This window comes from Denticeps clupeoides, unplaced genomic scaffold, assembly GCF_900700375.1.
Source record: "Denticeps clupeoides unplaced genomic scaffold, fDenClu1.1, whole genome shotgun sequence".
Lineage (NCBI taxonomy): Eukaryota > Metazoa > Chordata > Actinopteri > Clupeiformes > Denticipitidae > Denticeps > Denticeps clupeoides.
In genome coordinates, this window is record NW_021630058.1 from 322598 (window position 1) to 334130 (window position 11533).

Sequence of the window (11533 nt, forward strand, 5' to 3'; positions counted from 1 at the left end):
CACCGACAACCAACGCGGTTTCACGTTTCCCTGCTTTGTTTGTGTGGTGTGAAACTTTATTAAAGTGAAGTGATTGTCACTTGTGATGCACAGCACAAGGTGAAATGTGTCCTCTGTATTTAACCATCACCCTTGGTGAGCAGTGGGCACCATGACAGGCGCCCGGGGAGCAGTGTGTGGGGACGGGACCTTCATCAAGGGGACCTCAGTGGCACCTTGGCAGATCGGGACTCGAACCAGCAACCTTCTGAGGCCACCACTGGCCCAATAAGTGAAAGGACCACACCAACACCCTCAAAAAAAGGTGGTCTCGATTCAAACTCTAGTGCGACCGAACCAGAACCAATCCAAATGCTGTCACATGGTTCTGGAACGGTGAATTCTGGGTAAATTTCAATGTCAGAAGGTTGCTGGTTCGAGTCCCGAGCCGCCGAGGTCCCCTTGATGAAGGTCCCGTCCCCACACACTGCTCCCCGGGCGCCTGTCATGGTGCCCACTGCTCACCAAGGGTGATGGTTAAATACAGAGGACACGTGTCACCGTGTGCTGTGCTGCTGTGCCTCACAATGACAGGTCAAGTGACTGTGTTGTGTTGTTGTACGACTCCAGTGCAGATTATAATATAAGAATCGCCGGGGCAACAGCCAACCCGCGTAAATGTACTTCCTGTATTTGCGGTGGTTGCCACGGCGATACATGGGCAGAGGAAAATGGTAAGAAGTCGGCGCCTGATTTGGACCAGAGCGACGGTGTGAAGCCGCCCTGAAATAAAATAGAGCTATAGCGTCTAGATGGGCGGAGGAATGTAGCTCTACGCTGCTCACGGGCTTCAGCAGGATGAAGGACTGGGCCAGCAGGTTGCTCAGGAAGTGGTCGTGCGCCAGACGGATGCTCTCGAAGTCCCGCGTGGAGTTGATCTGCTGCAGGAGCTGGGAGAACTGGGACTCCAGCACGTCCACCTGAGGGACACAGGGACGCGTCCCGCGCTCAGTCCTCCGCGGTTAAACAGAAGGAGGAGGCGGCGCCGGCGCTCACCTGCAGGTAGTACTGCAGGTTGTCCACCAGGAAGGCCATGTGGTTCCGGAGCCGCCACTTGGCGGCGTCGCCGTGGCCGGACTCCGCCCGCTTCCTCCGCATCTGCAGCGCCCAGCAGTGCTGCAGCTCGGACTGGACGCGGCGCACGCTCAGCAGGTACCGGAAACACCACGTTGTACCTGCGGGGACGAGGGAGCGGCGCGCCGTCACCGGGACCGTTCGCGGTGTCACTCGCACGCTCGTCACACTCACTTCTCCAGCACGGCGGGGGTGAAGAGGATGTGCAGCGGCCACTGCACCTTGTAGGCCAGGCCCAGCGCCGCCCAGCCCGTAGGGGGCGCTTCCCGCGGAGACGACTCCTGAGGAGGCGTGGCCCCGTCCCTCGTACCGGTGGCGTCTGGAGGGGACACCGAACTTTTAACGTCATTTCACCTGCATACATGTTACAACCTAGCGGGTCAGGAAGCGGCCCCGTAATCAGAAGGTTGCCGGTTCGAATCCCGATCTGCCAAGGTGCTAAAGTGAAGTGATTATCACTTGTGACGCACAGCACGCGGTGCACACAGTGAAATGTGTCCTCTGCATTTTACCATCACCCCTTTACCATGACAGGCGCCTGGGGAGCAGTGTGAGGGGGATGGGACCGCAGTGACACCTCGGCGGACCCACAACCTTCTGATTACGGGGCCGCTTAATCGGAATCGCTCACCAAGGGTGATGGTTAAATACAGAGGACACGAGTCACCGTGCGCTGTGCTGCAGCGTTTCACAATGGCCATCACGTCACTTTCTTCACATTTAAATAAAGATGCAAACATCAGCATCTTTCTTCTGACCGGATCATAACTGGAAACGCAGCAGCAAGACGCCTACGTCCATGCCAGAAGGAACATTACGTGACAGAACCTGCAGAACCTACACTCCTGCACGCTCTCTCAGATCGGCAAACGAAAGGAGACTAAAAATTCCTTCTTCACGGGGTCTCCGATTCCAATCATGTCTGTTCTCCGTTGTTGTCCCTGGCTGGTGGGACAACCTACCCTCCTCCACACGACTAGCCGAGACTATCACCACTTTTAAGAAGCAGGTGAAAACCCTCTTATTCCAAAAATATTACAGACAAATCTAACACTTACACACGCACACACTTACACATTGCACAAACAATACAAAAATGTATAAATACATTATAATTTTTCTTAGTCTAGCACCCAACACTCTCCGAGCATGCTCTTCACTGACAAGTCTGAGCCTTATCAGGGCTCTTAGTTTGTAAACTCGATATTCTATAGAAATCGAACGAGAATTGCTGGTGTCTTCCTATTGTAAGTCGCTTTGGATAAAAGCGTCAGCTAAATAAAGTAAAGTAAAGAGCGGGGTTCCGCGCCATCAAACCCTTTTTATTCCAGTTCCGGGGTCCGGGCGGCGGGTACCTTTTCCGTCTTTGCCCTGGTAGTCGACGGTGAGGTGCAGCAGCGGCAGGAGGTTGTCGTCGTCCAGCAGCACCTTGTGGGCGGCCTGCTGGAACGCCACGTTCACGTCTGCATAAAAAGCGGGGAGAAGAGAAGAGAAGAGAAGATAAAAGGATCAGCCATTCGCTCCAGATGCCACGAGGAGGAAATAAGTAAACTACCGTGCTCGGTCACGGCGGTGGGCGGAGTCTTCAGCATGTGCTGGGCGTGGTCGATGAACACCTGGTACAGCTCTCCTCGGCCCAGCAGGTAGAAGTCCTTCACGATCTGAAACGCATGCCAGACGCCCGCGTGTCACGTGACACGCCCGTAAATGACGTAAGAAGTGCCGCTTCCACGTACCTTCAGCTGCCCCAACAGATCCGACTCCTCCACCATCAACGTCCACAAGTGCTGCTCACACACGCAGAACGACAGATAAGACACTCGAACCTTCCACAGAGAGAGAGAGAGAGAGAGAGGTCTTCGTCACCTCGGCCACGGTGCTGCGGATCCCGTCTATCAGGTTCTCGAAGTCCACCAGGCTGAAGAGCGGCTGCTGCTTGAGCCGGTGAAGCTCCGCTGCAAACGTGTCCTCCTGGTGCTTCAAGATGGAGGCTGTGTGACACACACACACACACACACACACTCTGTAAACTCACCTGTAAACCAGAAGAGTGTCTCCTGGTGGGACTGTCCCCGTCACTACTCTGGACAAGGACGTCACTTGTCTCTCACCTGCTCGAGACGGACTGTGGTTGTGGTTCTCGAACATCTGGACAGATTCGCCCACGAAGAGGATCTTCTCGGCGACCCGGACCGGGACGTAGGACGGCAGCATCTCCACCCTGAGGGAGAACTGCTGGAGGGACGGAGCGAGCATGTTCTCCTCCTCTATCAGCCTCTGGGGGGCAGAAGCGAGACGTGAGAGACGGCGCTGGACGGAGGGACGCGGACAAGCGCGCGGGGGACACGCACCAGGTCCTGCAGCTCCCGCAGCTGTTTCCCGCTCAGTCCCCCGATCCCCAGGTCGTCGTCCTCGTCCTCCTGACTGGCGGCCGCGCCCCCCGCGCTGGGACCCTGCTTCACGAAGAACTCCTCGCTCTGGTCCAGCAGGAGGCCGTGCAGCATCCACGCCGCCAGCTGCTTGTACATCACGGCGTGACACACGGCCAGGATCCTGGGGGGACACACACACGTTTGACCTCACGACCGGGACAACGTGGGGGACAGCAGGGTCGCCACTCACTTCTCCAAGGCCATGCGGACCGGAGGCAGCCCGCAGCAGCTGTGCTTGTAGAGCGTCTCCAGGATCTGGCAGCCGTGGATCTGTGGTGCACACAGTGAAACGTGTCCTCTGTATTTAACCATCACCCTTGGTGAACAGTGTGTGGGGACGGTGCTCTGCTCAGTGGCACCTCGGCGGATCGGGACTCGACCGCTAGGCCACCACTGGCCCAAAATGTGTGTTTTTAATGAATTTTAGTTGTTTTGTGCCACCAAATCCAACACGCAGACAACTTATCGATTACCAGTAGCAACAACAACATTGGTTTCTTATTAAGCCCCAACACAGAAGGGTCGGTGCGGGTGCAGTGGGTGTCAGAACAGGGTTGCTGTTGATTTGGTGGAGATGACAGCCCCGCAGACGTGAAGGGAAGAAATTCTGACCTTCTGAGACCTGATGGTCTCCACCACGACCATGACCGAGGGGAACAGCAGCTGAAACTGGACAGAAGGGCGAGACGTGGTCACGTTAGGACCACGGCCGGCACAGACGCCACTTCAACAGAATCCGACAGAAAGCCAAATCACCTGGTCCAGCCGATAGTTGACGTGCGATATTGACAGATGAGGGTCGGCGAGGAACTGTAAAAGACCGTCAGGTGAGGGCAGGCTCTCTGCGGACTTTACGTACGTATCGGAACGATGATACCACCTCGTGCTCCAGATCAAGCAGCGCCTGCCTGTACGGCTGCAGCATGGAGCCCAGTCCGGTGCAGAAGGCGCGCAGGTAGATCCCGTGGAGGCCGGCCGGGTTGGGCTGAGACGCGTGATGTTCCTGGGGAGACCACAACACAGAACGTTAGGTGGAAGGAGCTGGTGAGCGGAGGCGCAGCGCCAAGTGCGGGTCGGGGGACACGTGCCTGCTGGTGGACGTGGCCCGTGTGCTGCTCTATGAACTCTGTGAAGCGGACGTAGTCGGAAGCCAGCTTGCAGAGCCGATTTAGGACACTGGTCTCGCTGGGATGAAGAAAGGGAAGGTCCTGGGACACCTAAAACAATAATATTGTCATCAGTTGAGACCACAATATGGTACGATATTATGTCATAGTCTTCAAAAAACAGCATATGTTTTGCACATAATCTGCATGCACGCGTTATTTCACCGGAAAGCCGCTTTATTGCTATTTTATTTGACAACTCATGCAGCCGTAACGTTCAGCTCTGCTATTCAGCACTGCGGTTAAAAGCGGAGGGAAATGCTTTAACCTGCAAGCCAGTCCGCCTGTTCCAGCTGAAAATGGTCCCGGGGTACCCGCTCAACGCCAACAGCAACTCGTGTATCATGATTCTTCCGTGAAATTAAGCCCGCACCCCACAAAACGCGGAGCAAACCGAAAAGCGGTCCGGCGCACGTCGCGCAGCGATGACGTCAGTCAACACTCCTGCTGCTGGGTGTAGTAGCCCTTAGGATGCATCATAACCTCATTTGACCCTAACCCAGGAAAAAATCGGGGATTAAACACCTTCATTCGTGGTGTAATACTTATGCTATCCCCCCCGTGTAATGTGGGGATTGGAAGGCGGGCGTCAACGAGTTCGAACCGGCGACAGTGCCGTCGCGCAGCGATGACGTCAGTCAAAACTCCTGCTGCTGGGTGTAGTAGTCCTTAGTATGCATCATAACCTAATTTTACCCTAACCCAGGAAAAAAAATCGGGGATTAAACACCTTAATTCGTGGTGTGATACTTATACTAACCCCCCTGTAATGTGGGGATTAGAAGGCGGGCGTCAGCGAGTTCGAGCCGGCGACGGTGCCGTCGCGCAGAGATGACGTCAGTCAACACTGCTGTTGCTGGGAGTAGTAGTCATTAGTATGCGGTAGCAGTCACCATAACCTCGTTTAACCCTAACCCAGGAAATAAATCGGGGATTAAACACCTTCATTCGTGGTGTGATACTTATACTATCCCCCCCGTTTAATGTGAGGATTAGAAGGCAGGCGTCAACGAGTTCGAACCGGCGACACTGCCGTCGCGCTTCGATGACGTACACTTTGTAGTCCGTATCTGGCGGCCCCTGCTAGCTTCCTCACAAGACCAACCTGCGCTCATGTGGGTCGGACGCCGAAGAAAAGTCGGGTTTCGGTGCCGGAGCTCTGCGTCCGGCGGTCGGGTGCGGACAGATTCGTTACTCGCTCGGTAAAAAATACGATACTAGCAGCCTTCCAGAAGAGTCTCGGGGAGCCGGGAAACTTGTCGGCCCTCTGCCCTCACCCTCCGAACCCGGACCGGAACCGAGCATGAGGAGATAATGATGGCGAGGAAGGGGACAGGAGGGGACACGGTGTCCGAGTACCTGGACCAGAACCCGCACCTGGCCAGGTGGGTGGAGTCCCTCCGGGACCCCTGTGAGAGCAGCAAGCAGTGGGCGGCCAGGAGAGAGTTCATCCTGCGCAACATGGAGGCCTTCCCCGCCGGCCAGGCCGGCCTGGACCGCCTGCTGTCCCTCTCCATGGCCTGGGCCAACCACGTCTTCCTGGGCTGCAGGTGAGACCTGTCTGTCCTTTACTGACTCAAACTCTCTTGTTTAATTAACACAATTTAACCCAGTCAGTATACTAGTACTATCTTCTACATGATAGTAGCCTAGTGGGTAACACACTCGCCTATGAACCAGGTTCAAACCCCACTTACTACCATCATGTCCCTGAGCAGGACACTTAACCCTGAGTGTCTCCAGGGGGGACTGTCCCTGTAACTACTGACTGTAAGTTGCTCTGGATAAGGACATCTGGTAAAATGCTGTAAATGTAAACCACAGATAACACAACTACAATACGCTATACTGGACTATACAATACTATATACTATACACTGGACTATACACTATACTGGACTATACAATACTATACACTATACCCTATATACTATACACTATACTGGACTATACAATACTATACACTATACCCTATATACTATACACTACAGTGGACTATACTATACACTATACAGACATATTGCAATTATTGAGATCAATATTGCGATATGCAATTGCGATATGATAAAGGACCTTGCTTGTATATCAATGAAAAGTCACATACAAATTATGTGAAATGTTTAATTTCAGAGTGAAACATACAAACTACTTATAACAACCTGAAATGCCCAGTGCTTTCAAAATACAATATTCTACTAAATTAAATCATCACAAAAAAGTCTTTACTTTAAAAAAACATTACTGTCGAACGACAAACCCTGGTAAGGCTAAACAACTGTTTTGATTATATTTGGCCATTAGAAAATCCCGTATTATAGTTCTTACGTTTAACCAAAACGTTGTTTGGAGGCTGACTTGAACACAGGAATGCATAGCTTTGTTATCTTAGCCTAGCTTAGCTAAGGTTAAGACTTATAAACGGGATTTTATAATGGCCAAATATATTCAAAACAATTGTCCCGCTTTACCTATGAAATGTAACCCCCCGGGATCTGGTTTGGAGCGTACAGCGGTTTGTACAGCCCCAAGCAGCACAAGAGTGAGGCATTTTTATGCCCTTCTCTCCATAGACATGTATATGCTTCACTCCACAGCAGAGCCTATCGCAATATGGCGTTGACGTACCCATATGTCTATGTGAGTCACGAATCTGAGGTCTCCATTGAACCGAATCGAAAGTCATGTGACCAAACACGTCACATTTAAATTGCAGCTTTTTGCGTTCATGTAATCGCACAGACTGACATCGCAATTACGATTGCGATTAGATTAATCGTGCAGCACTAACTATATTGGACTATACAATACTATACACTATATTGGACTCGACCAGCATTTACGCCGCATCTCGTCCCGTCTCCGTCACGTCCATCGTTGATGAAGGTAAATTCCATGGTGGAAAACAGCACGACCTCTCTGGTCCTGTCCAGTCTACACCAGCGCTCCAAACTTCTGGATCAGTTTGAAATTTCAGAGCACTTGGCAGACGCTCTCATCCCAAGCGACTTACGTAAATGTTTTAAAATGTCCGACGGTATTTCTATTAAAAGTAAATGTAAATGTGGACGATGGGAGGTTTTTGGCTTGTGTTTGAAGATCTTTGGTGAGTCAGTATAGAGAAAATACAGAAAGAATAATAAATATTAAAGTTGAAGTGGGTATGTAGTCTCGCCCGTTGGTTCTGATGATCATTAAAAAGGGGTTCGTAAAAAAAAAAAAACGAATGAAGACTTTAATGCCACAGACTTGAAAATGACCCGAAACGTCCCTCGTGCCCGAGACGATGAGGAACTGACCGACTCGGATCTTTCTTACGTGGAAACACCAGAATAGCTTTCACTGCAGACGCCGTATGAATCTTGCAGCAGCTTTGTAGAACCTGGATGGTCTGCAGGATTAAGCGTGAGTGTGTGTGTTGTTTTGCGGGACTGATGGACGCGCGGCTGGTCTGAAGGTACCCTCAGCCTGTGATGGACAAGATCAGAGAGATGGCAGATGGCGTGGAGGTCCACGAAGCCCCCGTGCGCAAGACGCGAGACGAACTCATGGGTCGGGTGAAGAGGCCGGGAGCTCCAGGTAAATATCGCCCACACGTCGTATTTAATCTCGTTCCACCACCACCATCATCATCATGTTTACAGAGAGTAAAACGGTTGTGCTTATTGCTGCCGTGCCCCGGTCTGTTCACCAGGGACGGACACTTTGAGATTATTTTGGGAGTTCGGCCATTTTATTCCTCAGACGGCTGAGTCTCAGTAATATGATTCGATTTATCCGGAAAGACCAGCGGAGTGAACAGAAGCCCGTGGTCTGCATCTGAAATGGAAATACGATGCTGAACCCGATCCACATGTCACAAAATCAACATAATCACAAATATTTCATGCATTTCATGTCCCTTCTTTTTAGGACACCAGAGAGAATAGGAATGAAGAACGAATTTTACATAAATGTTACACACAAGTTTTATACAGTACAGGCCTGTGATCTGGGCACCTTCTCATTCAACGCGTTTTCTATATTTTCATGACCATTTACGTTGGTAGATTCTCACTGAAGGCATCAAAACTATGAATGAACACATGTGGAGTTCTGTACTTAACAAAAAAAGGTGAAATAAGTGAAAACATGTTTTATATTCTAGTTTCTTTGCTCTGTTTACGGCTTTGCACACTCTTGGCATTCTCTCGATGAGCTTCAAGAGGTCGTCACCTGAAATGCTTCTCCAACAGTCTTGAAGGAGTTCCCAGAGGTGTTTAGCACTTGTTGGTCCAGCTCACCCCAAACCATCTGGACTGGGTTCAGGTCCGGTGACTGTGGAGGTCAGGTCTCCACTTTTTGTTAAGTACAGAACTCCACATGTGTTCATTCATAGTTTTGATGCCTTCAGTGAGAATCTACCAACGTAAATGGTCATGAAGATAAAGAAAACACGTAGAATGAGAAGGTGTCCAGACTTTTGGCCTGTACTGTATGTGAAAACACACACCTACTATGAACATTTATTTGCTTTTATTTCGGTCTTGTTGGTCCCTAATTCTGTATCTGGCGTCTTTTTCTGAAATTCAGACTTGGTGCAGAATTACAGCCACTTTGATCCAGTCCCACAATGAGATTTCCCAGGACGCGCCATTTCAGTGTCTGTAGCTTTAAATGCTAATGAGGAGGAGAGGGGCAGGACGAGTAGGAGAGCGGAAATAACGTCATCAACACCATCAACCAACCACAATGTTTGGCTCAGACAGGAAATCATCTTGCCGTTTATCCAGAAAAAATGAACCCGCTGGTTCGAATTTCACGTGACCAAACACTCCTTTACACCCATCGCCATTTCTAGCCACTGCGGGACCGTAGACGGGCTCGGGGAACTCGTATTAATGTTAAATAGTCTGTCACATTTTCATGATAGGGGACCTGTAATACATTTTTTTTGGTAAGTTATTTGCAAATTCAAGATTATTAGCCAAAATATCTAAACGAATGTAAATTGTTTTTATATTAATTTTAATTAAATGTTCCCGGCGGATTTGGCAGTGCACGGTGTTCATTGCTGCAGTTACACGCACTGGCTGCACGATGGCACCCTGTCATGTTATGGGGTCATGCAGCTGCATGTTGACACTAATGTAATTTAAGCTGCTGTTACGTAAAACCAGAAGGTTGCCGGTTCGAATCCCGATCCACCAAGGTGCCACTGAGCAAAGCACCGTCCCCACACACTGCTCCCTGTCGAATGAATGAAATGAATGAAAGTGAAGTGATTGTCACACGTGATACACAGCAGCACAGCACACGGTGCACACAGTGAAATTTGTCCTCTGCATTTAACCAATCACCCTGAGTGAGCAGTGGGCAGCCATGACGGGCACCCGGGGAGCAGTGTGTGGGGACGGTGCTTTGCTCAGTGGCACCTCAGTGGTACCTTCGCAGATCGGGATTCGAACCGGCAACCTTCTGATTACGGCGCCGCTTCCTTAACCGGTAGGCCACCACTGCCCACTGTCACCAAGTGTGATGGTTAAATGCAGAGGGCAAATTTCACTGTGTGCACCGTGTGCTGTGCTGCTGTGTATCACATGTGACAATCGCTTCACTTTACACGAGTCTCTGACGCGGCTCATTATTTTTATAAAACCGGGTGCCATATTGTTACCATAGTAACCAGTGTGGATAAGAGCGGCCGTAATGATGACCGGATGTGACCACGTTGGGTTGACTCCTCCCCTCTAATCCTGCAGGCGGGGAGGACGGGTGTGTGAAGAGGCCGTCGGCGAGTTCCGGTGAGGGACACAGCAGGGGAGTCCCGCCCCCCGCGAAACCGGGCCCCTCCCCTCACGCCCCAGCCCAGCACCAGCCCTTCTTCAACCGCCTCTACAAGGCGGTGGCCTGGAAGCTGGTGTCGGAGGGCGGCTTCGGGCCCAACCTGGACCACTTCGAGATCCTGCGCTCCTGCGTGGAGACGTCCAAAGCCAGCCTGTCCTGCGTGATCGTGCCGCTGAAGGACATCCCCGACCTGCCGGCAGGCCGCGCGCAGAAGGAGGGCCAGGTGTGCGAGCTGCGCTGCCAGGGCGTGTACCTGGGCACCGGGTACGGCCGCGACGAGGACGCCGCCCGCGCCATGGCCTCCAAGGAGGCGCTGAAGACCTTCCAGGGGCGCAAGGTGACGGTCAAGATCTGCCGGCGCAGGTTCCGCGGGAGGGACGTGGAGGACGTGGTGCTGGTGGACGAGCAGCCGCGCGGCTCGGCGTTCCCGCCGGCGCTCGGCTACCCGTTCCCTGTCCGAGACTCCGCCCTCCTAGCCCCGCCCACCTCCCTCTGAATAACGCGGCTGCGGTTTAAAATGCAACGTTGCTTATGTAAGGAGCGTGAATTCGCCCCCGCTGCGGAAGAGCTTTGTTGCCGCTTTTTGATGCTTGACAGAGTTTGATCACACACACCACATATATATATATATATTTAGTTTTGTTTTTTTTTTTTTTTTTTAGCCTATTTTTTCGAGCTTGTTTTCTGGTCCGTTATGAAAAGGCGAACTGCGTATTAATCTTCCTTGATGGGCGCTATTCACGCCGCGGCCTTTATTCGCCCGGACGAACGTGGGCTTTTGGAAAAATAAATGTTCTTTTCTTTAACAAGACTTTGGTTTGAGTTGAGCTGAAGCGAGGGATGAAGGAGCGGCGAGGAGGAGGAGGAGGATGGCGGTGGTGGCGGGTTTCTGTCTCCCCGCTCCAACCTTTTGTATATATTTTTACTAATAAAAGGATGAAAACGTTGCTCTGTGTCTCCTTTCTTCCGTCCCGTCCCAGAAGCGTCCCCCGTTCATTA

General features: G+C 51.6%; 2 protein-coding genes across 2 annotated transcripts; one reads left to right on the forward strand and one right to left on the reverse strand.

Annotated features, from left to right (window-relative positions):
- Positions 1-525: 525 nt before the first annotated feature.
- Positions 526-5305, reverse strand: tubgcp4 (tubulin gamma complex component 4). Its single transcript, XM_028968041.1, is given in 16 exon segments — positions 526-959; positions 1036-1200; positions 1202-1214; positions 1288-1432; positions 2469-2576; positions 2669-2774; positions 2850-2900; positions 2980-3104; positions 3225-3390; positions 3465-3666; positions 3736-3815; positions 4158-4214; positions 4302-4355; positions 4426-4548; positions 4634-4762; positions 4980-5305. Coding segments are annotated over 16 exon segments (2025 nt in total). The 5' UTR covers positions 5058-5305; the 3' UTR covers positions 526-536.
- A 452-nt stretch (positions 5306-5757) lies between these two features.
- Positions 5758-11481, forward strand: cdkn2aip (CDKN2A interacting protein). The gene is made up of 3 exons (XM_028968042.1): positions 5758-6261; positions 8166-8287; positions 10450-11481. Exons 1-3 carry the CDS (start codon positions 6026-6028, stop codon positions 11028-11030), a joined length of 939 nt encoding a protein of 312 aa, XP_028823875.1. The 5' UTR covers positions 5758-6025; the 3' UTR covers positions 11031-11481.
- The last annotated feature ends 52 nt before the right edge of the window (positions 11482-11533 follow it).

Coding starts and splice junctions, on each gene's coding strand:
- cdkn2aip (XM_028968042.1), top strand. CDS start 6,026: ATGATGGCGAGGAAGGGGACAGGAGGGGACACGGTGTCCGAGTACCTG. Junction 6,262..8,165: donor CACGTCTTCCTGGGCTGCAG/GTGAGACCTGTC, acceptor GCTGGTCTGAAG/GTACCCTCAGCCTGTGATGG. Junction 8,288..10,449: donor GAAGAGGCCGGGAGCTCCAG/GTAAATATCGCC, acceptor CTAATCCTGCAG/GCGGGGAGGACGGGTGTGTG.